Here is a 27,129-nt window from a genome sequence, read left to right as displayed (position 1 = left end):
GGTTGAACTTTCAGTACTCTTCTATTTTTCATTCCCTGCAATGGCAGCTCTCGCAAATACGTCCACATGGCATACCTCCATGTTTCCAAGTTTAGAAGTGATTTGATAGTTTGTTTGAAAAGAGCAAACTTCAAAATGAACAGGAAAAGCCATCTAATTAAGCCTGAAGGTTTAGAAAAAATTCTAATGAGGCAGAAATGATTTCATTTCCATGACAGCAAAGGCATGCAGAAGAGGGGCGTGGTTTCCTTTGTGGCATGTGGAGTGTTCTCTTTGATTACATATTTAATAGTTCTTTGTGCGTTAGAGAGTGTTGACTTTGATTAGATATTAATTACTGTCTCATGGAAGACATATGAGATGCCTGTTGTTTGTATCAAGAGGGAGGCTTTGCTTCAGAAGTACAGGGATAAAAAAATAAACAAACAAACGAAAACCACTCCGCCACATTTGTTTGATATTTCAAAGGTGCTTTGTTTTTTATTCGTCTTCGTCCTCTCCAAGAACCACATCAAATCAAAACAAATTATTCATGTACAATCCACAAATTTCATTTCGGATCTTAAGAAAAGCATCTCTCTGTGATAAATTATGAATATGCATCACAATTGAGTATATTGTGTTTGGCTTTTCAGATTTGAGGAGTTGCGGCAGCCAAAGGAAATCTGTTCCTGCCTTTTGATGAGATGAGCAGCGCAGTTTAACCTCTAACCTGGAAGTAGACTCAGTTTCCAGGGAGCTCGTCTTGTTCACATCCTATTTGGAGTTTTTACTGACTGAATATATATAAAAATAGTAAAGCGCTGCTCAAGGTGACAGAACATTTACTTTTACTTTTGTGTTGCTCATAGCTGATGCTTTTTTTCCACGATAAACAATATAAGTTGATAAGGGAAGTCCGTTTTCTATTTCAATTTTTTTATTCTTTTAATACTTCATTTGTGTACCTATACTAATGGTGTAAACATTGTTCAACATATATTTTTATGTTTGAAAAGAAATAAATAAAAATATAATAGAATGTGAGGCCTTCAAACTCCTCATGAGAGCAAAATCCAATTTAGTATTTTTGTCTTCAAGTCTGGTCTGTTTTCAAGTAGGAAAAACTAAACATCCTAAAAAAGATTCATTTATTTTAATTGTTTTTGTAATATGATAAGAGAATGTATCTTGAAGCATGTTCTTCTTACTTCACTGGCAAAAGTCTTATCCAATTCTGCTGCCAAAGTCAATTTATTTCATAACATTACTGTGTAAGATAAGACTTGTTCTCAGAAAAAAAAAAAAAAAAGATTTTCATCCAGTTTTTAAAATTATTTAAGCATAAATCTAAACAAATGTAGTGAGGTTTATTTTTACAATTAGAACACTTGCAAAAGGGTTAAACTATTCTCTGATCTTACACACTTTTGTTTCTAAAATAAATTTACCTTGTTTTAAGGAAGTTTCAATATTTTTACTGGAATACAACACTGATTAATAATAAAATGAAATGAAGACAAGATTGCATCCATAAAATTTTCTTTATTTTTTTTTTTTATCCCACAAAGAAATGTCTACAAAAGCCATAAAATATAGAATTTAACAAAAATCACTTAAGTCCTTCGCTTAGTATATACAACATGGAGGAGACACTTTAAGGTCTCGATTAATCAGTACTTTTACATGTCCATTTCACAATGCTGGCACATCAAGCTCAACCCACCCCTCAGGCTCAAACAAGTACATGCGTACGTATTCAGTCCATCACACAAAGTGCTATTCACCATTCACTTCTATACTGTCTTACAGTCCAACTCACATATACAGTACATACAACACACTTAAACACACACACACACTCAAACTGTTGGCAAGTTAACAGAAGCCCCCACCCTCCCATGCTACATGTGCTTTACTTGTATTGTGGACATGCACTAAAGTTCTGTCAATCAGAGCCCGTTCTCCATGAACAACAAACAGTTGGTTGTTTGAATATTCACACTTGCATCTGAATTCCACTTTTTGATTGCTTCTCAAGTAAACCACTTATACAGTAAAGCATCTACCCCGTAATGCCATTCAGCTTCACTTCACACTAGCTATGGCACTTGAAAACAAAAATGTTTACATATTTAGTACATAAAAAGATGCTGCACGCTAAGTACAGTCTTAAGGGTTTTGGTAACAGATGCTACCTTTGTTTGTTTTGCTGTTGTTGTTGTTTTTTCAGCCAGGGAGACAGACACATTCTGATTCATAAATTAACAAAATATTTAAGAAAAGAAAGAAAAGGAAAAAACTGAAATGTGTAGTATGCATCAGTAGTGTTCAGTAGAATAGCCGTCTGTGGTCACGTGGGTATACCACTCAAAATCAAACACAGACATGTTATTTCCTTCATTTCAAGTGTAGGACTAGTGTATGTCTATAGTTGATATTCATACTCGATTAGCGGAAGTATAGGAGACTTGAATCGGCAAGTTTGTGACCCTGGACCACAAAACCAGTCATAAGTAGCACAGGTATATTTGTAGCAATAGCCAACAATACATTGTATGGGTCAAAATGATCGATTTTTCTTTTATGCAAAAAAATCATTAGGATATTAAGTAAAGATCATGTTCCATGAAGATATTTTGTAAATTTTCTACCATAAATATATAAAAACTTAATTTTTGATTAGTAATAAGCATTACTTAGAACTTCATTTGGACAACTTTAAAGGCGATTTTCTCAATATTTTGATTTTTTTTTTTTGCACACCTCCCATAGTTGTATCTCGGCCAAATATTGTCCTATCCTAACAACAATCTTATTTATTCAGCTTTCAGATTATGTATAAATCTCAATTTAAAAAATAAAAAATAAAAAAGACACTTATGGCTGGTTTTGTGGTCCAGGGTTACATTTGTTAGGGCCGACACATACTCAAAGTACGCATGCGCAGACGCAAGCACTAATCCCACGCACTCTCAACGTGAGCTCTTGCGTTGGTTTAGCGGCGATAACAAACCTCACGAGGGCCATAAAGTTACATTCAGATGTCTCTGACAGAAACCCAGATGTTATTATTAAGGTAAGTTGTAATAAACAGACATTAACTAACTGTTGCTCCCACATAACAGAATTTGTCCGCATAGAAAACTTCCCGCCATAACGCCCCTCGTGCGCAGCAACCAGTGAATTTAAGCTTGCGTTCGCGCACTTGCGTACAGTATGTTTTAACCATCAATGCCCTTGTATTACTGTATTCCTACACAGTAAGAAATACTTTGTGCTTATGTCTGTGTGCGCGAACAGAATGAACAGGGTGTGTTGTATTCCGTCAACACCAACCCAGAAACATTCAGAATAAAACGAGCCCGAGCCCAACTCCACCCCTCCCCATTGCCCAGCCCACCCTCCATCAGCAACACATAAGAAAACACAAAAGCCCAAAGGTTTCATTATTATGAACCAGCATGCAAGAATAACTGAACAATAGGCTAATAATAATATAATTATAATAAAATAAAAATAATCTTAAAATGCAAAGATGACTGTAGTAAATGCTTCCAGTTATTGCTACAGTACCTAACAGTGTTGAACCTCTCATATAGATACAAATTCCTCTCGCCCTCAATTCACAGTCTAATACAAAAAAAGCCTTCATCATAAGTTTAAAATGATTTCTGACTGAATCCATTTTCTGTAATGAGCATAGAAATAGATAGAGAGCAGCTTATTCATGCTCTGTATAAATAATCTAACTTACATAAAATCCATTTCATTTCAGGAGATGCTTAATAATTACAACGTTTTAATTTGGAGCACAGGCACCGTTGCTAGTACACTGCTGCACATTGATATTTACAGAGAGAGAGAGAGCTGTTTGCTGGGACGTGCAACAAGCGATGCAGTCCGGCGAGGCCTGTTCCGCAGTCGAGCTTGTTTCACCTCTCAATGGTGGGTATACGCTTTACACACACACACACACACACACACACACACACACACACCAAAGCCTTGTCTGGGTTGGTTATGTATGTGAAGAAACCGCTGTGATTGTATTTTATTCCCTAAAAATTTACTTTTTTTTTTTTCTTTTCTTTTTAAATAGTACTCTCTTTCTTTTGAAAACATTAAAAGAGAAGTCCCTGAGATGGGTGCCAAGAAAAATTGCACCCAGAAATGATTGTCTTGAACAGGAAACTGACACTGAAGGAATTGGAAACATTTCCTAAAGTTGGGCTGAGAGCGTTTGGTTCAGTAGGAGGACTTGAACAGGTAGTATGATTGCTTCTCAGCAGACTACATTTGTGCATGTATTTAATACCAATACCATCTGTAGTTATTAATCCTTCATTGTTAAGTGCTTTCAAGTGCATTTCACAATATAAATGCATCGTCATACTAAAAATTCACTGATCGTCAACTCAACCGCATGTTAACTCCTAGCTTGTGTGTTTGTATTCTTTCCTTCATAAGAAACTGACATATGGCTTTACATCCTGTGAGTACAGGTCAAGAGAAGGGGGAAAAGCGCTCTCAGTCTCTCCACCTGGTGGTATGAGGTGGTACTTTACAAGATTTACCTCAGACCGAAAGGGTCCAAACCCAAACTGCCCTCAAAGAACTCCTAGTCTTCCTACAGTAGCTGCATTTTGTGGTTCTATACTGCAATATGAGTAGTCAAAGATGATTGTCATTTCCCACTTGCATTAAGATTTTACAAACAGTGGATTACAGCAAGTTAAGGATGCTCAGCAATATTGAGTTACAGGAAACTTCTCTGTGGTTGTTTAAGAACGACTGTCTAAAAATGTCGTATTTAAATCTGCTTTGCTAAAATTATTTCTTAAGCAGGTAAATTCCAAGACAATCACCTACTCAGAATGATATTCCTTTTTTATTCCTAAATGTAGCACTTTGTGTCAAAAAAGTTAACAAATAAATAAAATAATAAATACATAAATAAGAACATGAAAAAATAAATTTCTGTTTATTCACTAGAATCATAATTTATATAGGAATTCCGATTTGATTGTGATCTTTCAGGATCAGTTCCAAGTTTTGATTAAAAATTCCAATGGAATGACTGAAAGATTTTTTTTTAAACGAGTCAATGTTCCAATTGATTAAATTCCATGACAGTTTTCTTTGAAAAATATCATTTTTGGAATTGACTTATTTTTATCTTGAATTACGCATTGCCAAAAACACAGACAACATTAATAAATTGATGTTAAAAATAAGGATGAGTGCTTTACATTTAGCATAAAGTTAAGAATACCACAGACCCAGGCTGGCCTGGGCATGTAATGACATTATAGATATTATTGCTAAAGTCAGAGAATCTTCTATGAATGTGGCAGAAAAGAGTTGAGTTCACTGACTTCTTATCAGTGGCAGTAAATGATCATGTACTAGTGATTTATGCCTTCACAGACAGACGGCTGCAGCTCCACTAAACTAGTGCTATATTAGTTTTGGCAGTGTGGCAGTAAAAACAGCATTTTGAGGCATTTAGAGCAAACAGGATAATAGATTCGAAGCAGTTCTGAGGGCTTTCCATAAAGTCACATTTGACCGGATTGTTTTTAGCAGTTACAGAAACTGTTATTGCAGCTATGACTGACAAGATGGTAATGGACCATACAATTTTTTGTAAAATATATATCTCTATACTTTTGTATGGAAAAGTATTCATTATCAATTATTTTCCACTTCAAAAATCCTTAGTTATAGGATTAATGTTGTGGTGCCGTTTATACATATCTACATAGCCCAGACAAGGCTTTTAAACGTGGCCAAGCAAAGTTAGTCCCTCGTTAACCTTATACCAACTTCAACTTCACATATTCTGTACAGGTAAAACTACAAAACAAATACGAAAAATTACATAGACAAGGTATTGGCCTTTCAGACCACTGTTGTTTTTAAATTATGACTAAAATATTAACAGAACAAGATTTAATACTGGAATACCGCTTTGTACTAGAGAAAGACTACATTATCATTTTGAATGCATTCCCCACCTTCTCATTTCAATAGAACAATATTTTGTAAAAAAAAAAAAAAGAGCGAGAAAAGTCAAACAAATTAACTTACCCAATTTAAAGACAGCTTAAATTGTCCTAAAGTCTGTACATTTCTGGTCAAACGGAAGGCGCCTTTTGCTGCTGGCGCATATATACATTCTTATGACTGTACCGGTGAAATTGAGTTGGGCTTTTGAAGTGCAGGACATTCCTAGAGTTTTTTTTTTACATATTTTTTTTTTTGTGGCTGCAAAATCTGCGGATGCTGTGACACAGTGCTCATCCTCTGCAACACCTCCAGTTGTTGAATGAAAGACTTTGCGAAGTGTGCATGTGAACGTGTGCGGTCATTTGGGCATGACGCCAGTGGCATCGGGATTGAAAAGCTCCTTATAGAGGGGGGGAAACAGCATGTTAACCGTCTCTGGGTGGAGCTGCTGGAAGGCCTGAAGCTCCTCTGTGTGGAGAGTGCACAGAGCCGACAGCGTGGGGATCCGGCTAATCAGCTGCAGAACGGGGTACAGAGGAATAAGGGTCACATGATAAAACAGCAATCTATTTGAGTTACATCAGACATGTGATCAGTCCCTGTTTGAACTGTGTCATGGTCACTTGAGACGTCCTACCTTGGCCAGCGCATCCTCATCCAGATGGTTCTTTTGCATGATGTGCTGCAGGGCAAAGTAGATTTTCTCTTGTAGCTTCTGCACTTTCCTGGGCTCCATTAACCACGGCCGGTCTAGAAATGCAAGAGAATCACCTTTTAATATCTGCTGGTGTGAAAACACTGCAGGAATGCTGAGAATTCTGCTATTATGTGTAGGACTCAGACTGTAGTTTCATTAAATAAACATACTAAATGTTGATTTGGCCACATTAATACTCAGTGAACACATCGTTATGTTCTAACTAAGATACTGTTGAGGCCTGACCTGTGGAAATGAGCACTGCAGCAGAAAACAGGGCGATCTCCTCTTCCGTTAACTGCAGTGAACACAGACTCTTGGCAAAGTCAAACACTGCACTGACCAGGTCGTCACAGCCTGCAGGAGGTCAATACAGTATATCAGATTCCATGCTTAAATTATCAGTAATTATTTACAATTAATGAAGTATTATTAAAGGGTTAGTTCATCCAAAAATGAAAATTGTCATTCCAAACCTGTCAAATCTTTGTTCATCTTCAGAACACAAATTAAGATATTTTTGATGAAGTCCGAGAGCTTTCTGACCCTCCACAGACAACAACGCAACTACCATGTTCAAGGCCCAGAAAAGTAGTAAGGACATCATTAAAATAGTCTGTGTGACATTAGTGGTTCAACCTTAATTTTATGAAGTGACGAGAATACTTTTTGTGAGCAAAGAAAACAAAAATAATGACTTTATTCAACAATTTCTTCTCTTCCGCGTCAGTCTTTGTCGTGCATTCGTGATGTCACATGGACTATTTTGACTATGTCCATACTACCTTTCTGGGCCTTGAACATTTCAGTTGCATTGCTGTCTATGCAGAGTCAAAAAACTCTCGGATGTCATCAAAAGTATCTTTTGTGTTCAGAAGAAGAACAAAGGTCTAACTGGTTTAGAACAACATGAGGGTGAGTAATTAATGACAGAATTTACATTTTTGGATGAACTAACCTTTTAAGATGATGTTCAACTATTCTTATTTCATGTACACTCTAAAAATATGGAAATATGGACGAACCCAGCGCTTGGGTTACTGCCTAGAAGGTTGGGTTAAACAGGTTGGTGTTCTGTCCGATATTTACCCAGCATTTTTTAGTGTGTACATTTTGTAAATGATGCAGAAAATATAATATGAGAGAATAGGAAGTAGTTGTACCTAGAGCTTTAAATATCTGCATGCCTCCATATTTCCCCTCAAACAGAACCGTGTTGTTGAGTGGGTTGAATGCCCGGCACATTCTGACCAGCACTACTTCCAGACACCCTGAGTATGTGAGAAAAGTGTTAAGCAGGCCGGTTGTAATCAGCATACAGTAGCAATATGGTATGTATATGTACAGCTGGTCATTCTGTTTCATAGTGTGGACCCACAAAAGAGTTTAGCACAGGCTGTTTCTTACCTGATTTCAGTAGTAATATCTGGTCATTCTGGCAAAGCTCCATGAAGCCAGTGATGCGCTTTGCAAACTCTACCACATACTGAATGGCATGAGTTATCTGTATAGCACACTGCTGCCACAACACGTCCCGTGTCTGAAACACACACACATAAGCCTCATGCATAAGCTTGTCATCTGTGACGTGTTCAGGATAAATTCTTGCATGCTTCTGGCCTGGGAAACATTTTTTTCTCTGTTAATAATTGCAGTAAATGCGCTTTTTTTGATGCATTGAAAATATTTTAATTATTAGTATCGTTTCTTAAAGAAGTCTTCTATGCTCACCAAGGCTGCGTTTATTTGATTAAAAACACAGTAAAACAGTAATATTGTGAAATATAATTACAATTTAAAACAACATAAACTTTTTTAAATATATTTTAAAATGTAATTTATTCCTGGAATGGAAAAGTTGAATTTTCAGTAGCCAGTAGATTTTTTTAGATTTCCGTAGATTTCTGATCCTTCAGGAATCATTTTAATCATTCTAAAATTCTGCTGATTTGGTGCTCATTAAACATTTTTTTATTATTATTATCAGTGTATCAATGAAAACTGTGATACATTTTTTTTCAGGATTCTTTGATGAACAGAACATTCAAAAGAACATTATTTATTTAATAGTTTTTTTTTTGTCTTTACTTGGACTTTTGATCAATTTAATGAGTTGAAACAAAACAGTTTCCCTGAATTAATGTAACCCTATCTCTTCTGTAGAGTACACTCTGACTCTTTAATTTACTTTTAAAAAGTAATGATTGAAATTTTCAGTACTCGTGAAAAATTGCGAGGCAGAATTTGTAGTTTCCCATTTATGAAACATCCTTTCAGAGCACACAAAATACTGAAAATGTGATATCAGCAAATTGCTTTTGTGAGCTCTGCAATTCTCTCCGTGTATAGCGAATCTTCATAGGCACTATTTCAAAGGGCTTCTCGGTAATTACCCATAATCCATTTGACACAGGGAAATGAAGAGGGCTTGTAGTACGTCTGGCACCCTCCCCTATTGTGCTTTGAGTGTTCGTTAGCTAAATCCGTTAGCTCTCTGGCTTTCTCTTTTTCTCCATATCAGTGCGAAAGCTGGATAGGATCAGCTCCAGGGGGCTGAGATACTCTAATGAACTCTGATCTCAAGCGTGCAATCTGACTATGAAGAGGGAACGAAGTACGAGCGAAGAGGAGTTAAAGGGTGAGAGATGACAGAGTCAGCACCAGGTGTAAAAGTATGTAAATGAATGTACGACTTGGTGTTGTGAGTGAGATTCAGGGACAGAGGAAGTGTTTAAGCATGTAAACTGAGCTCTTTGCTCGTTGAGGGAGTGACCTCGCACCTTGCTTTGGTACATCTTGACCTCTTCATAAGAGTGCGTCTGCCAAGCTAGCTGCTGAAGCTCCTCCGCTGTGTACTGACACGTCTCCAGGTGGGACTTTATGATGTTCTGTGCAATTCGGTCTGGTAAAAAGAAAATCAGAATATAGGACCACTGTTTCTTGCAACCAAGGTAAATATGTTTGCTAGAAAGCATTTTGAACATACACCAGTGAACCATGAACTTAATTCCGTACCTAATTCCCCCATAGACACTCCAGGTGCTAGCTGGCTGTCTTGATAGGAGCCGTAGGTGAAAAGGTTGGGAACAGGGGTGAGATCGTATATGGGTTCCTGTTTGATCTGCTTCATTCCAGTCATGTCCAGTCCTGACTGATCCGGGCTGGCCTGTGTGGAGTCCATGCCGTAATAGCCTCCGGGAGCGCCGTTTGGCTGACCCTTGGGCATGTCTATGACGTGACCGTTGGCGTACGTCCCCCCAATCTCGTGGTTGAGGGTGCTGAGGCCGTTGGTGAGGCTGGAGGAGTAAACACGGGCGAGGGCCTCCGCTTCACCCGTCTGTTGCTGCCGCTGCTCCTGCAGCCTCTGCTGGTGTTTCTGAACCTCTGCGTATAAAGAGTCCCTCTGCTTCTTGGACATGCGGCCAAACTTAACAGCTGATATGGGGGAGGGTGAAAGAAAATGAATGAGATTAGTGCAGGTTTAAAGCGATCAATAAGATCAATCCAGCTTGTCGACAAGCAGCTGATTGGTTTGTTCGTTTGTAAGAAAGAATATGATTCCGCTTACCATCCCGGGACATGCCCAGAGCCAGGCACTTTTGGAGCCGGCAGTGCTGGCAGCGGTTGCGGTTTGTTCGGTCGATCAGACAGTTGCGCTGACGGGGACAGGAGTAGGACGCGTTGTTCTGTTGACTGCGCCTGAAGAAACCCTACAGTGGACACAACAACAGAAAATTTAGATACGTAACATGCAGAAAAATCAGTCAGTACAAAACTGTCACTTGGGTGGCACCATTTCAAAAGGTACTAATTTGTACACGTTAGGTACTAATATGTACTTTTACAGTACCAATATGTACGTCTAAGGTACATATTAGTCCTTATTAAGGTAAAAAATTTACCATCTAGGGCTAAATCAGGTACAAAGATGTACCTTTTGGCTTTTGCACCTTAGGGTACTGCCCCAGTGAGGGCTTGGTACTTTTTTTCTGAGAATGTACCTATACCGTCTAGAATGAAAACAGTATATAACAATATATAGTCTTTAGTCTTTGGAATACCTTACCTCAAGACATTTTTAATAGTTCTAGACTTTCAATTTTTAAATCACATCTCATTTTTTTTTGGATTAGCTTATTTTGATTGATAAAGTTTTGTGTATTATTATGTATTGTTTTCTTTTCATTTATTGTTTATGTATTTTATTATGTATAAGGTGTCCTTGAGTGAATTGAAAGGCGCCCATATTTAAAATGAGTTATTATTATTATTATTATAATAAATGAAAAAATAATATTAATATAATCTATCATCGTTAATCATTCATTCTCTGAAATCAAGTCTTAATATTGAACTGTTAACCTGCTTTGGATAACTTTATCTTGTTTTAAGAATGCTTACATAGCTTTCCTGCAAAACAAAATATTGATTTTTTTTTTGTGTGCAGTTGAAGATGTTTTGGCAAAATCCATGGATGGCTGGAACACCTGTATGATGACTAACAAATGCACAGAAGAAAAGGCGCATCTTCCACTGACCTTACAGCCTTCACATGTGATGACTCCATAGTGGATGCCTGATGACTTATCTCCACAGATTTTGCATGGTATGACTTCAATTTGGGCTGAAAACAGAGAGAAATGAACGAAAATAGTTACATAAACATATGCCTTTATTTGCTTGATGAAGACTGTGTGATGCACATCAGGGCTCCTCTCAGGTGACACAATGGCCACCTTGAGTCTAAGAGTGATGTCGCTTTTAGAGTTGACCGTGATGTACCCTTTAAATTTGTATCAAGACACTTTGACATTTTGTAATGTGCGGTTCTTTCAAGACAGAAAGAGAAATATTAGACCAGCTGAGAGATGTGAGTCAAGGTCCAAACCCCTTGATGCATTTCTCTCAGGTTCACCAGAATGGGTTCTCACCTGTGATTTTGTCAAAATTTCTTCTTCCATTATCCATTTAAAGCATAATGCTTGAGAGATTTCCTTGATGAAAATAACCTTGCACATGTACAAAGGCAAAGGCAGAAGCAAGCTACACACTGAATTACGTAACCAGAATATGGCAAGTTGTTTAATGAGGAACCAAATACAAATACATGGCTGTGAGGCTCAGCTCCAACCTTCCCTTCTCTTGCACGTGTCACTAGGAAATGTAAAAGAAAAGATAAAAGGAGACAGAAAACCTTTGACAGAGAGAAAGAGAGTGAGAGAGAGAAAGAGAGTGAGACAGAGGAAGACAGAGAGAGAAACCCATCTCCCTGCTGAGACTGCATACTCACAATAAAGAGATTAGCCACCCAATCTAATCCTAAATTATTTCTACACATGCTTGTTCCCCTGCTCTCAACTGGCTTATCTGATGCAGCAATTCTCAATTAATCTTTCCTCACTCAAACGCAAATTCACATCTGCCTATAATGAAATAAAAATTGTACAAAAAAGAACAAATGCTATATTTCTTACTGTTATGGATCATTTTATTCTTGTACATTTGCATGTAGATTTTGTTTTCTTTAGGACCACAGGAACACGCAATTAGTCCAAGCAGCTCGCTAATGAAACAAATACGAATGCAACAACAGTCTCAGATGCAATTCCAATATAGTTTAGATGCAGATGAACTGCTAAGTGTATTCCATGCAAGGTCCATCACTCACAATATAACTTGCCATAATATTAATAAAGTCCCATAATGTCAATAATGAGTTTCATGATCTAAGATTTAACCGCAGTGTTAGTTTACACGCATTTATGCTTTACATTAAATCAATTAAACATACAAAATACGCATCTGAGCTATGACTCCAGATCAAAAGGATTAAATTTTTTCATATAAATATATATGTACAATAATTTTATATCATTTTTTACATAGTTTTACATTTCTGAGTTGACAGTTTACAGGAAATCGACTTAAATAATAAGATAATACATAAAAACAAATGAAATCAAACAATAAATGAATATTTGTAAAAATGACAATATACATAAAGCACAAATGCTATTTTTACCAGCCAAATTTATTATTAAGAGCAGCAGTTTGCGTTGGATAAAAGAGCTAAATGAAATGTTACTGTACGTACTTGAATGTGAAGTGAACATTTTAACTGCAAAACAAACTAAGACCCCTTTAAACCAGAAATGTCCTCTTACCTACAACATCTGTCTTCATTTTCAGACAGAAGCACTGTAGACGCAAACACACACCTGACTCGAGACCGCAGTGTGAAGCTCAGAGGTTTGGAAGTGTGAGTGCATCTCTAGTTATGTGTGTGCGCTGCTAATCTGACTGTGAGAATTGAAACTCAGACAGGCTGACTAGTGTATATATTATACGCTGACCAGTATGTATCTTGTTCATACAATGTATATGCATACACGTTTTATGAATGATATGTGTGTATTCGCTTTTGTCAAATTTGTGCAACATTTATTAATATATGAAAAATTAAATGTACACACATAAACACACACACACTGTAGGCAATATAATGGGATTAACACACACACACACACACACACACACTCACACATATACATTAACTAGTGCTACTTGGTTTAAGCTGTAGCTGGTCTGGGCCGTAGCTCTTCCTGTCTCAGTCTAGCACACTAGACTTAAGCCACAGTGTCTGTGGGTTTGGTGGTTATGGGGGTGGGTGTTTGCCCTCAATGACCCTCAGCTACAGGGACCACAAGCAAGTGGTCCCATGTTCCCATGACAGTGTCACCTTGAATTGACTCCCCTGTTTGAAATGTGAAGCAGGATTGGTTATGCGCAACAGACTTCCGTATTCTGTTAAACGGGTCTTGTCGCTTCCGGTTCAAGCGTTTTGCATATGCTTCGTTAAATATGAAGCTGTTTTACCCAAGATGCCTTCAAAGTAGATACAAAAATTATCATAACCAATGTCCATCACATATAAGGACTGATATCTAAAAGTTTTTTATTTTTATTCTTTTCACCAACATTTACATATAAAAATTGAATAAAACATCAACAATAAAAACAGTTTGCTAGTTTAACTGATTACCTTAAAAGTCCATAGATATCGCCATTATTTAATAAGTCTGTTAATATGTTCTCCGACAAGCGGAAGCGATGAGACCTGTTTTCTGGGTTTGGTCTGGTGATGTTGTACGCTCGATATTGTAGCTAAAATGTTTACTAGGAGAAAAAAAATCTAGAAAGAACATTTTAATGTTCTAATGGGATAGGTTAATTGTGCAGCCATAGACCAATGGTGGGAAATTATAAACTACAAAAATACCTCAGTAAACATAATATTTTGGCAAATTGATTTACTACCTTTTACTTTTGCGTTAGGCTAACCAAGACTTGTCATAGCACTTGCATATTATTGCTCTTTTGTTGGTTTTGATTGCTTCTATTGTCCTCATTTGTAAGTCGCTTTGGATAAAAGTGTCTGCTAAATGATTAAATGTACTATTTTTAATGATAGATGGATGGATGGCTGTGGTTACTGACAGCATGCCACAAATATATTCCTGGATAACTGTGCCTTTACCTGCTTTTCATTAAAACTGAAACCATTCTGCTTAACAGTAACTAATGAATGCTCCTGAGTGTTTTCATTTTACTTCATTAGAATGAGTTATGTACACTTTTAGGGCTCCTCAGAACAATTAATTATTCTGTAATCACTGCATTTCATCTTGAGACACTAATCTTATCATCTGCGGGGACACAGTAAGACTTGTGAAAGTAGTTATTCAAAAAGAAAAACTAGCACACCCTGTCCTTGCTTTTAAGGCCAAATAATACAGAATGGTGTTTTCAGCAGTGTAAAATGCCCTGGTACTTAAATCTTCAGGCTTTGTGTGTGGTAATGAGGACTGTGAGTTCTTCGCCATTGGCCCCATACTCCGAACACTGGACCGGTTCCTCTCGTGACCCAGTTTGACCAGTGCCAGAGCCAAACTGGGTCAAATGAGCATAGAGACCTGAACACATTCATACAAAAAAACGGTGTTGTAAATAACTCTTTTAACCTTAAACTGCACACAACAGCTGTGAAGTTATTTATAGCCCTTTAAAAGCAGGGCGCTGGATCGCTAGGCCACAGCAGTATTGACCATCGATAAAATATGCCATGCTGGGCATGTTTATGTCATGTTAGAATTAGTTTAGTTCTTGTTATCAAGTCAAAATATGAATGGACGAATGCATTATAGAAGAAAGTTGAGAAACATATTCAGTTCACGCGTGTTTAATAAATGGTTTGTGGGTTGAGTATGAGTGTGTTTGGGACTGAATGAATATATTGGATGTGTCTGTTTGTGTGAGAATGGCCACAGGGCCTGTGTGTGTAGACCTGTCATATGAAATAAGGAGACGTCCGTGTCTGTGTCACTGTTGCCAGGACGACCACAGCCTCCCTGGGTTTGTGGGTAGGAGGCCTGTATAGTCTGCCTGTCAGAGCAATCATCCACACCACCGTGACATTCCAACAGGACATGATGTCATCGCCATCCCTACCAATACAACGACGCTGCACATTTGTCATTGTGGTACCTATACTGATTTGACTTCCTTAAGGGATTAAAAACCTAAAAGGATGAGATGAAATATGTAAATAGAAAAACCTAGAGGGATGTTAGCGACGGATTTAACTATCTCTTTAGATTTTTAACATCTTAGTGTTGCTAAAACCATTAGAGATTTGCAAATTTGTTTTCTGTTTAACTACACCAAGACGTGTGCATTTTGCATCTGTCGAAAAGCATCAGAACCAAGGAATAAGAATTAGCGTACACATTATACATTCATAAACGACACTATTATTGCACAAAAACGAGCAATTGGTTGCTCTCGCAGGCTCCTTGCCCCTGTCCGCTGTTACGCATAAGGGTTAGGCCTATCAGAGGGTTACGTAAGAGAGGGAGTGCAGTGCTGGCGATTCCATGGTTAAGAGGAGCTCAGCCCTGCAGGCTTAGCCGAGGACAGACAGGAGCTGCGGAATACCGCACATGCTAGTCTCACAGTTTAGCTGAGTGGGAAGTAAACGCATAAATATTGCAAAAATAATGTTTATACTGCACATATGAGAGAGTGTGTGATTTAAGGAGTAGTTTACCCAAAAAATTTATGTTCTGCCATTATTTATTCACCCTCAATATCCAAAACGTACCATGTTTTTATATACATATATGTGAAATGACATAAAAGCAGGGGAAATGTAGTCCATATGGGATGCTAACAATTAATTAATGATCAATTAATTGCCGTTAATCATTTAAACAATAGCACTTTTGAGATACATGTGGCTCATGCGCAAAACACAAGTTTCTAAGCTTTTAACTCACACTTATCTTGTGTTGGTAAAGCAAGTGCTACTTAGCAGCGGCCATATATTGGGTTTAAGAGGATAAGGTTAACAATTAATTGATTAGTGGAAAATAAATATACTAAAATGTATTTGAGATGCATTTATTTCATGGTAAGTATACTACAAATACAATTAAATGTTTATGTGCTTTATTGGTATACTTAAAGTCTTCTAATTTGTAAACTAATTTTTGTACTTAATGCACTTTAATTCTGCGGAAGTAGTGCTGAAGTCCAACTAAAGATAAACTGAAGTATATTTGATTGTGCTAAAGTGGAACTATTGCAAGTATACTTTAGATACACTTAAAATATCTTGAATTTAAAGTCCTATCTTATTCAAAGATCATACAATCCTCATCAATAGTGACATTACAACACATTTTAAGCTTAATATTAAGAAATGTACATTGTGCACAAGAAGTACTACAAATAAAGTTTAATTATCAATTTTATATCAGTCTCGAGCAATATGTCAGTATGTACACTATGTTAATAGATTTGAACTATAATTAGTATGAAATAAATGTGTTTTAAATATATAACCTTTTTACTAGGGTATATTCAAGACTTTCGAGGATGATAGCAAAAGTCTTTATTCATAGATAATTTCCTGTCTGTACAATAATTTTGTATGGCTTCAGTTGAAATGTAGTGTATGAATACAGAATACAAAGCATTTTTATGATATTTTGGTGCTTTTTTGGTCATTGTGGAGCTTGACAACTTTATTCACTTTCATTATATGGAGAAGAGGAGTCAGGATGTTCTTCAAATATTACATTTTTACTCTGTTCAACAGAAGAAAGTAAGTCATATGGGTTTGTAACAACATTAGGGTGAGTAAATAAATAATGACAGAATTTATTCATTTATATTTTATTTTTGTGAACTAGTCCTTTAATTTGTGTGTGAGTGGAAAAAAGAGCCACACACACACACACACACACACACACACACACGTGGATTGTATAATTGATTCCTAATGATATGAAGCTCTTTTCTGTCCCAGGAGTAGTTCCCTCTCTCTCTAAATAGTTCTTTAATTAGCTTCATTAAAGTGGATATGAGCACCCCTGCAACTTAATTTATTATAACGCATACACACCCGTACGCGCTGGAGAACACCAATAAATATTTGGTGTCGATAGCAGCTGTCTGGGTGACAGATGTGTACCAACACGACCCACAATGCGATAATGTTGTAATTCATAATTTAAATGATAACATCATCACTTGTGCTTTCTCCTAAAAATGTGATGGATACATAACTTCAGAGAAACGCACCAACAGCTTCCTTTCGTGTGTGTTGCTATTTTTTGTGTATTAGTTTGATGAGATGATGATGATGATATTTGGCAGTTGCCTCAATGATACCCGCAAACCTTGTTTGCAGCATTCCTTCAGGTGAATGTACTGATAATGTCGCCGTCTTTTAATTTTAGCCTGCAGAGGGAAGGCCATTTGAAGTCTTTGTTGTAAATCTTGCCTGTATGCATATGATAAGATGTTGTTTTGTCATCTGGCATCAGGCCCAATGATATTCCAAAGCCTTGTTGGGATATGCTAAACAGTGATACTAATACATCGTGTAGGTGGGAGATTATCTTCAGCACTCACACTTGTGAGCATGTCGACAATCCACGTTTCTTTCATACAGACAAACATTAGAGGACGCGATCGCACTGGAAATGTTGAGATTGTCCATCGCAGACGAATGTGCATGTGTTTTTGAAGGTCTAGGAGTGAGCTGGGCTGAGAGGGTCAGTGTAATGGCAGCTTGTCAACATTAGGTGGCACATTGTCCAGATTGACAGTGGCCTAAGGGGTAGTGGTTTCAGAGGGGCAGCCTGCGACAGCATGTGGTGTTCATCCATGTTTTACATCATTTCCTTCAGGGAAGGACTATGAGATGAAGGCCCTGGGCACTTACTAAACAGCTTTCACTGTCAGCAACATTAGCATTCTGATTCAACATTGATCCCACTGTGTATTGCTACGAAAATAATTAGGACAATTCCACAGGGAAATCCACTTTTATTCCACTTTTTCACCACTTGGTCCTTTAAAATATTTAGATGTAAGTATCTGACCACCTGCATTATCTTTAACTAAAAAGCACTATAAAGTCTTCAAGTTTTCAAGAGACCAGCTTCTCTACATTCAGCCGAACAGCCAAACCACCCACTCCATCCGTATGAAACTCCTACAGCATAACTAATCTTCCGGACAGTCTCTTGGCTCATTGATATAATCCTTGACATGAAATCCTTAGTATTTGGGCTCTAGTAAGTCATGTAAATGAGCTAATTATTATTAGCATATATTGTTTTGAAACCCAGGTTTGTTTAATGATCCAAATGCATTTGCTCTGCATGTCCTTGTCTATAGACTAACATATAGTAATTGGGTTTTGCGGTACACTTCAGGTCATTTTGGTGAAGCCATCTGTGCCACCTGCTCACGCTGCAGACCTTTTTAATCTGCTCTGTGTAACGTGCTTTCGATGCTCGTATAGGCCAATTTTATTATTGACCTTCAGATGCCTCTTTGACAGCCTCGTTTATGTTGTCAAACAAAGACGGTTGCAATAATATCTAATAATAATACCTTTTTACCCCACTCACAATTATTAGAGTTAACAGAAACTTTTTTTTTCTTTTACTTGAAATAAAATACATATTGAACTAAAATATAATATATATAAAAACTTAAACTTATTTTAATTAAGCCAGCTGCAAAGGCAGTATTTCTTTTTTTTTAGTTTAACTTCATGTACTAAAATAGGTAATTAAACAATTATATAGCAAAAACACAAAATTAAATTAGTAAACCAAAATAAAAATATAAAATATAAAAATGTATTCAAATTATTTTAAAATATGAAATATTAATAAAAACTATAATAGTATCTCAATTATATAATAACTCAAATAATACTAACCCCACTACATGTATGGCTGTCTGTGTATCTCTATACACGTGTGAATGAAAGAGTAAGACTGTTAGAAAGTGCTCCCTACTGTATGTGCCACAGTTTGCTGGGATTTTATCTCTAATGCAGAATATGTATTTGTTGATGAGGCCGCAGGCATTTCCCCATTGGCTTGTCATCAGCTGTGCCAGACTCGGGCATCTTTGATCTGAGATGTGATTGGCCGCCTCAATGAGGCTACAGAAGGGGACACGCTGGCACAAATCCAAACTCTGAAGAATATAAAACAACATATATCTGACATTACAGAATACATGTGCTGTGTGTTCAACCAGTCACTGTATACTGCAATACTGAAGCTCATTATTGTTTCAGAGTAATTATTAGGGAAATATATAAGTAAACCATTTACCCTATCATTCAAATGTTTTTTAATGTTTTTGAAAGTCTCTTGTCCTCAATAAGGCTTCATTTATAAGATACAATCAAAACAGTGATATTATAGAATATTATTACAATATAAAGTAACTGTTTTCTATTTTAATGTCTTTTCAAATGTAATTTATTCCTGTGATGGTAAAGCTGAATTTCAGCAGCCATTACTCCAGTCTTCAGCATCACATGATCCTTCAGAAATAATTCTTATATGCTGAACGGAAAATTTTTATATTTCCGTGTATGGCCTTGGTAGACATCAAGAAATATAAGGCTTTTTTTCCCCATTCACACATCAAATTTTTAGCTTTCCTTAGCAAATTACACTCTGTAGCAACCATGAAAGAAACAACATGTTGAATTAGCAGTGCTTGTACTGTATTTAAAAGACATTTAATCAAAATGAGTGTTTTTCCTCACTGTTGTCATCTCAGCTTCCACTAAACATGCACAAACCAAGAAACCAACTTTCCACACAGATTCTCAAACATCAGGACAAAAAAAAAAAAAAGATAAATTTACATATTTAATTTTTTATTTTTTTCTTACACGTTGTGTGTAAACTAAAAGCACTCTTTTCCCAGTATTTCATATACTAATATTTAATTTTAACATGTTTTGGGGACAATTTGTAACACAAAAAAGAGTAACGGTGCAATAACTTGGCAGAGATTCATAGCAATATCTCATATTTTATTGTAATATTATTTTGTTTTTAGCCTATTCACCTGCTGTGTCTCCCTACGAGGTGAAAAACACTTGCACTAATATAGTGAGAAAGCAAAGAACCTCTACTAGCAAATAACACAGAGACTCATGACCACCCATGATTTTATCGCTGTCAGTGTGAACAGCATCTTTTATCTCAAAGAAACTCACAAAACTGAATTACTGGAACCCAGAAAAAAAAGAAACAGAATTAAGAAACTGTGTGGAAGTCAGTTCTGATACTGTGGGTGTAACCATTTACTAGGCACAAAAGGACTCGTGCTCCATCAGTCTGACCTTCATGACCTGCCCGCCCTCCACCAACACAGCCTCATTGACCTCATCAACCTTTGAACTCTCTTTAAGACACTGACTGTGTGTATGTCTGCATGTGCAAAGTTGGAATGAATGAGTGTTTTCACTCTGATAAGTGAGACATGACACGAAATACTTTAGTAGTCTCAGACAATATATATATACACATACATATATATAGTCATGAGCTCATTGCTTCATTTTTGATGAGTGTTTTTAGGTCGTTTCTGGTTGAAAGCTACAGTATACTGAAGTACGCAGAGGCTTCATAGAGCAAGGTTTGTAACTGTGGCCCAATGGGTTGTGTGTGTGTATGTGTATTTGTGTGTGTAAACTGTTAAAGTGGGTTAGTAAGTCACTCCGCCTAAGGGTAGCATAGCCGTGTCATATCTGGGTGTTTGGACAGTGTCCTCTCTCACTCTTCCCTCTTCAGAATTACATAATCCTACATGTTTGGTCAAAGGAAGTAAATATGGATGCACTGTAATGCTGAAGAAACAAATTTAGACAAGGAGGTTATGAATGCATTAGAAAGCATATACTGTGAAAAATATTTAGTTGGGTAACTTCATGCTTCTTGTGGTATTTTTGAAATGAACAGGTGTTATTCAGAGTGTAATTCTCTTTCGAATTAGAATATTATTATTATTTATTCTCCCACATCTAACATGCATCTGTACTTTGGTTTGGGACATCACAATTTTTTTACATTACATGTGTATGGAAAGGTTTGGTGCTTTCAACAGCTAAATATAGATTTATATTTATAGTTATAAATTGGCCTGATATTCATCAAAATGCCTGTTCTCTAAATGTTGGTATATCGTAGTGTGTGTGTGTGTGTTCCGCATGCCTCTTTACAGCTTTCCTCTCAGGACGGGATGGTAATAGCTCGCCTTAGGCCACAATTTAATTCCATGTAACGAGGTCCTTCCCCAAAGTGGCCCCAGGAGCCCCTCTCTGAAAGAAGCAAATTGATCACAATCTAAAGGCCTCTCTTCACCTGAAAGCGCAGTGTCTCTCTCTCTGTCTCACTCATCTCCCTTGATCACTCCATCTCAGTATCCTTAAGCTTTCTCTAAGATCATTCTTGCTCTTCATCTAAATCTCTTTTAAGGGCCTCTGTTTCAAAAGCTCGCACAAATAGTACTTCTGTTACACACCTTTTTGTTCGACATTTCCTCTCAATGCCGTTCCTAATGTAATTTTCCTAGAGGATTCCTAAAACAGATATAATCACATTAGCATGCTTTAAAAACCTGGTTCAAAGAGTTTGCTGTGTACGAGCGTGTATGCAGTCAAGACCCTTTAAACACAGAGGAGGACTGTGAAGGTGCAATGGGTCTGAGCTAATGAGATTTCTGTGTATATAAACTGAAGTTTAAAAGTCACTGAAAATACTAGATTAAAAAAAAAAGAAATTAATAAGAAATATTTAGGATTTTGCACAAACAGGTTGTTAATTAAATAAAGTAAATTTGACTGGCATTGATCGAGAGACTTGTGCAGATGGTCAAATGATCTTGCTTCCACTGAAGCACAAGATGCTCTTCAGATAATTTCAGAAATCATGCTGGAGTTTTACACAAACTTTTGGAGTTCATGAAATTCGAGTGCTGCTGCTTTTAAAGCAATCAGAGGGGAAACATTTAAATTGAATTTATCACACAAAACATGCTGATAACATAAGTAATGAAATACTTTGTATTAAATAAGGGGAATAAAGCATTTGCATTAGTGGTCTTTGACTTTTGGACCCCAGTATATGTGTGTTTTATATGGACCCTGCTGTGGACATGTCAGTATTGATATGTATGACAAAACAAGTCTGTGCAAACAGATTTTCGGATGCAACTGAAACTGAAAGAAGTAGAAACTAACTGTGAGCAGTGGGCACACGACCCATACACCACACAGGAGAAAGAAAGAGAGAGAGAGAGAGAGAGAGAGCTGTACTCTAGATCCGATTTCAGTGTTACATAACTATGTGTTTTAATTCTTTCTAAAGCGTAAGACAAAGTTTCTCTTTCCTCCATGCCTGAGGTGGAACAGTAAGCCTATTAAGCCTCCTAAGTTATTTTCTGGACACTATATATCACACTGAATTTGACTTTTGGACAAAACCAGCATGATTTTAAAAAAACGTATAGACAAAAAAGACCATGATATTAATATCTTCATAATATCATACTTATGGTATTCCCTCCTGCACCATATCAAAAGCCCCAGGTGCTGCTTTCCAAAGCGCACATTACTGAATGAATGAACACCTAGCGAAGGGTGAGACCAGTCGAAGAGAACTAATAAATCTGACACGCAACAAAGCAGAGAAAACATGCAGAAATGCCACTGCTGCGATACCGCAGGGAGGGCAAAATGCAAACATTAAACGGACATGTTTAGCCTTACAGTTCAGCCTCTCTCAGATCTGCTCTCTCATGCACACTCAACCATCTCAAACAAGGGCTCAGCAAACAGATGACACACTCTAGTCCACACATTCTCAGTCGATACTCAAGAAAGGCGCGTTCACAAAAACACTACGGGGACAAAAGCCAACACGCTCACACTCAGAAATAGATGTCAAGACATCTGGTTGAAGTTATGTAGTCAGCTAGAAGGAAAACTCAGATCTACAATTATGCAGAATCCAGTTTTCATTATTTAACATGTAAAGGCCCATAAAACTGAGTGGAGAATAAAGAACGCAACATACTAAATGGATTAGGTTTGTGCTGGCTGTGCAACTCCGTTTCTGCCTCACTTTAGGGGATTACATCTCTTGGTTTTCTTTGCGTAATCTTTCACAGGTTACGTAAGTACAAGCCATTAGTCAGCAAAGCAAAAAGAAAAAAACTAGCAGCTACAACAAACCACTGACCAGATGATATTAGTACCAATACAAACCTAGGCTTCAAAGTGAAAGTTCGGATAGACTCTGTCTTGCAGTTTCACGGTTATATGTATATCAAGACTTTATTGTCTTTTTAATTAATTGAAAACACCGGATGTACAGTAGCAGCAGCGGCTGGTTATTGCTAGTTTTAACTAGTTATTTTTGGCCTACTGCCTGGTTAGAGATTTGCAATGCGTAATCCATGTCTGCGATGTGGTCATGTGTATGGTGTCAGTCAAACAAACAATGCTGTGTTTATTGATCCACCCCCGAACTGCAATATAAAAAACACACTTAAATTAACAACAACAACAAAAACATTTTGGCAAGCAATATATTTACACACACACTGATGGGATTTATCAAATGGATCCTCTGCTTTACACAACTATAATATCTATATACACGGTTTATGTTAGTTTACAGTCAGAATAAAGCTCAGGGGTGAGCAGGCCATGCATATTGATCCTGCTCTTCTGCGAGTTGAGCCACGCAACGTCAAGCAGGTCGATGGAGAGATGGCCTCTCACTCTGGAAGCCAATGTGATGCTAAAAGCTATTGGCATTGGGAGTTCATGCGTAACTGTCTATCTTTGTGTCTGTGGCTCAGAGTTTCAGGGATGCAGCAAGGACTGAAATGAGCATGGACAAAGCAATGCAGCTCAGAGGCATTTGTGGAAATTATGGCCAGATATGAAGTAAACACAGGCCAGATATGTTTCTTTGCTGTTCTTTAAAGACAAACAACCAAAACAGGGGTCAAGCAATCAAGACGTGTTGTGTATGTGTGTGCGTACGAACGCAGTTTGAACGTGATCTGCGTGTGACAGAGTTGTAGGAAAACTAACACCAGCCCTGAAGCAGCACTGTGTACTGTAATGGAGAAGACAAGGTTTGGAACGGATGTAGAGTTGAGTTACTAGATTGGGTACCACAGTCCATCAGATATATGCATTGGAAGACATTGCAAGTCCATCTCTGATCAATGAAGCAACCTGATAAATGTTTTGACCAATAGGGCACATCTATGTGTACACAAATGACACCCTCAAACACACAAACAACAAACTAACTAGTGCACTAATAAAACCAGTCAACAAAAACACTTTTAGTATCATTTTCTACCTCTTAGAAATATATTTTTGTACAATTAATATTTAATGTTCCCAACACTTAAAAGGGTAGTTCCTCTAAAATCATATTTTTATCATAGCATATACTATATGACTTTATTCATTCCATGAAAGATGATGTTGGTTAGAATAAGAGCCTCGGTCACCATACTTTGTCTTGATTGAAAAGATGCAATGAAACTGAATGGTGACTAAGACTGTCAGAACATCTCTTTTTGTGAACCACCGAAGAAAAAAAAAATCATTTAGATTTGAAACTACATAAACGTGAGTAAATGATGACAATTTCTATTTGGTTTGGTGAACTGGCCCTTTAAGAAAAACTTTCTGTTGTGCACGTCCATAATCAGCTTAAAAGTGGAATCAACAAACACATACATTAATTATAAACATGAATGTGTTGTAATTAACACCCACCATTAACTAGAAATTATTAATAACATTTTTACTAGCCTATCTAAATCAACAATTGGTGAAAGATTTAGGCTATTTTATTTTTCTCATCATATCGAGTAAAATGTTTCTCTGCCGGCTAACCACATATAGAGTAGGCTAAATATAAAAAGCAAAATTTATGATCATTAAAAAACCTTTAAACGGATTAATTCCGTAACTAATTAAACAAATAATAGCAATTGCTTCCGTCCTGTCGATGACATTAAAAAGACAAGTAGGCTGTAATCTAGTCTAAAAATTCTGTATCTGGTTCGTGTTCCTAAAAATGATGTCCATGCAAACTTCAAAAGTAAATGGACATTTTACAAGATTGTAAGTAGATAGCATTTCTATATCTGATTAGCTCACGAAGTTTGATTGTTATTTGAAAAGGCCCGCGCTATAGGCTGCTGTCAGTGTCGGAGAGTCGAGCTCGGTGAGAGGCCCCTGATACTGATGTGATTCTTTCTGACACGGTCCTCTGGGGCACAGAAAGAGAAGCAGAGAGGTGCTCTGGGGGCGTGACACAGAGATGGAGAACTGAGTTTTTGGTGTTTCCCATGCAGGCACGCGCACTAAACTTATTTCTTTCCAACGAAAAGGCGAAAATGACAGCTCTCTAGACCCTTACAGATTAGACAGTTTACTTAAAAGTCGGCATATAAAAAATTCACAATGTTTTTTTTTTTTTCGTGTAATGTCATGCGCGTGCATTGTGTGCTGTATTTGTTTAGATATTTTAAACGAAAATTACTTGCTTACAATATAAATACATATATTTGAAACAATCAGTTGTCTATCAAAAAAATTACTTTAATCCACATTTTAATGAACAGTTCGACATCTTTATTTATTTATTTTTAGTCTAATAATAATTTCAGTGCCATATAATAAGACCTGGCCGTAAACTGTAAATTTTATACATGGACATGATTTTAAAGATTTTTAAATGTTTAGAAAAGGTAGGCTTATGTTAAAAATATTTCAAATTATCATCCACAATTTAAAAGAGGAATTAAAACATCTTTATTCTATAGCAAATATAACAGCGCATTAGTAAGTTACACTTTAAAACATGAACTCCGACATAAACTAAAGCGTTCTGACTGATACAAGCACGTTCTTTTTTTACATTTTTATTATTGAAACATATTTGCATTTTTAAACAAAAAGCCTACAAACACTTCTGCTTTTGTTAATTCCATATTATCACAGGTGTAATTGCAAAGAGTCCGAGAAGGGCGCGTGGGATGGGCAAAGCGCGCGCTGCTCCACTCGTGTGTTAACTGGACTCGCGCGGACATTGCTGCTGCACTTCGACGCTTTCAGCGCGCAGCGGCGCCTGACTGACGGAAATGGGTCAGTAGAACGCACGACACGAACTCCACTTTACCCACACCGTGGTGGTCTGCTTTAAAACACTACCCACATTACTTAAATAATTAAATGAATAAAAATAACACGGGTAAATTTTGGTCCCCTGCTAATCTTCTAATCTGTAACAGTCTAAAAAGAAGCTGCAATTTCTCACATGCACATAAATTAAAGCCCAAGACTCAAAGTAAGATACTCAGTGCTAAGTCTTCATAGGCTCATAAACAAAATCCACTCTTTAGGAAAGTTGGAGTAAAGTTGTCTCCGTCTGATGAAGTCTCCATAAACACGAGACTGGGAATGATGAGCGGTTTATTTATCTTTCAGTGGCTTCTGTTCCCATGAATATTAAACACAGCTGACCAAAAACAGTTTTTTTTTTTTTTTTATCATCCACATACACATTATTCTGACAAATTTCTGTATCATTGACCGCGTATGAACCACTTGACTTCCCTGTGACTTTACGAAACAGACAGTACCAGGAATTATGGACAAACTGTGGGGACAGGACTGTGGGATGAGAATGAAAAAACACCCTATACTTCATTATTCAAATGAGCTGTCACAAACAGTTGTATTCCTACCTCGCATAGTGGTGGCGACTCGCTCCCGAACGCGTGAGTCATGAAGAAACAAACATAAACCAGAGTAAAAAAACAAAATCCTCGGTGGTGAAGTTTGGTCTCGTCAAAGCGGGAGACTACTGTGCAAAACCATTCCAGAGGTGCGTGAAGCGGTGTTCGGACTCTTCAGTTGTGCGGTAAGGCCAGCATGCGGGGTTTCACATGACATCTGCGAGCGCATATACCCACCGGAGGTTTTCACTGCCTCCGCGAGCGCACGGGAGAGC

General features: G+C 37.2%; 2 protein-coding genes across 3 annotated transcripts in view; one reads left to right on the top strand and one right to left on the bottom strand.

The window, feature by feature from the left end:
- Positions 1-1,528, top strand: part of trpm6 (transient receptor potential cation channel, subfamily M, member 6) — a 39,480-nt gene extending 37,952 nt beyond the window's left edge. For both annotated transcript variants that reach the window (XM_058774507.1, XM_058774508.1), the window contains exon 40: positions 636-1,528. In XM_058774507.1, the coding sequence (XP_058630490.1) occupies positions 636-682 (47 nt within the window). In that variant the 3' untranslated portion in view covers positions 683-1,528. The remainder of the gene's footprint in view (positions 1-635) is intronic.
- A 2,407-nt stretch (positions 1,529-3,935) lies between these two features.
- Positions 3,936-27,129, bottom strand: rorb (RAR-related orphan receptor B). The gene is made up of 10 exons (XM_058774523.1): positions 26,864-27,129; positions 11,227-11,312; positions 10,257-10,398; positions 9,704-10,123; positions 9,469-9,590; positions 8,096-8,228; positions 7,852-7,959; positions 6,935-7,045; positions 6,629-6,741; positions 3,936-6,508 (listed from the first exon to the last, which is right to left on the bottom strand). Exons 1-10 carry the CDS (start codon positions 26,868-26,870, stop codon positions 6,350-6,352), a joined length of 1,401 nt encoding a protein of 466 aa, XP_058630506.1. The 5' UTR covers positions 26,871-27,129; the 3' UTR covers positions 3,936-6,349.

Source organism: Onychostoma macrolepis, chromosome 05 (assembly GCF_012432095.1).
Source record: "Onychostoma macrolepis isolate SWU-2019 chromosome 05, ASM1243209v1, whole genome shotgun sequence".
Taxonomy (NCBI): Eukaryota; Metazoa; Chordata; class Actinopteri; order Cypriniformes; family Cyprinidae; genus Onychostoma; species Onychostoma macrolepis.
Note: the sequence above shows the minus strand (reverse complement) of the source record. Positions and strands in the feature narration are given on the sequence as shown.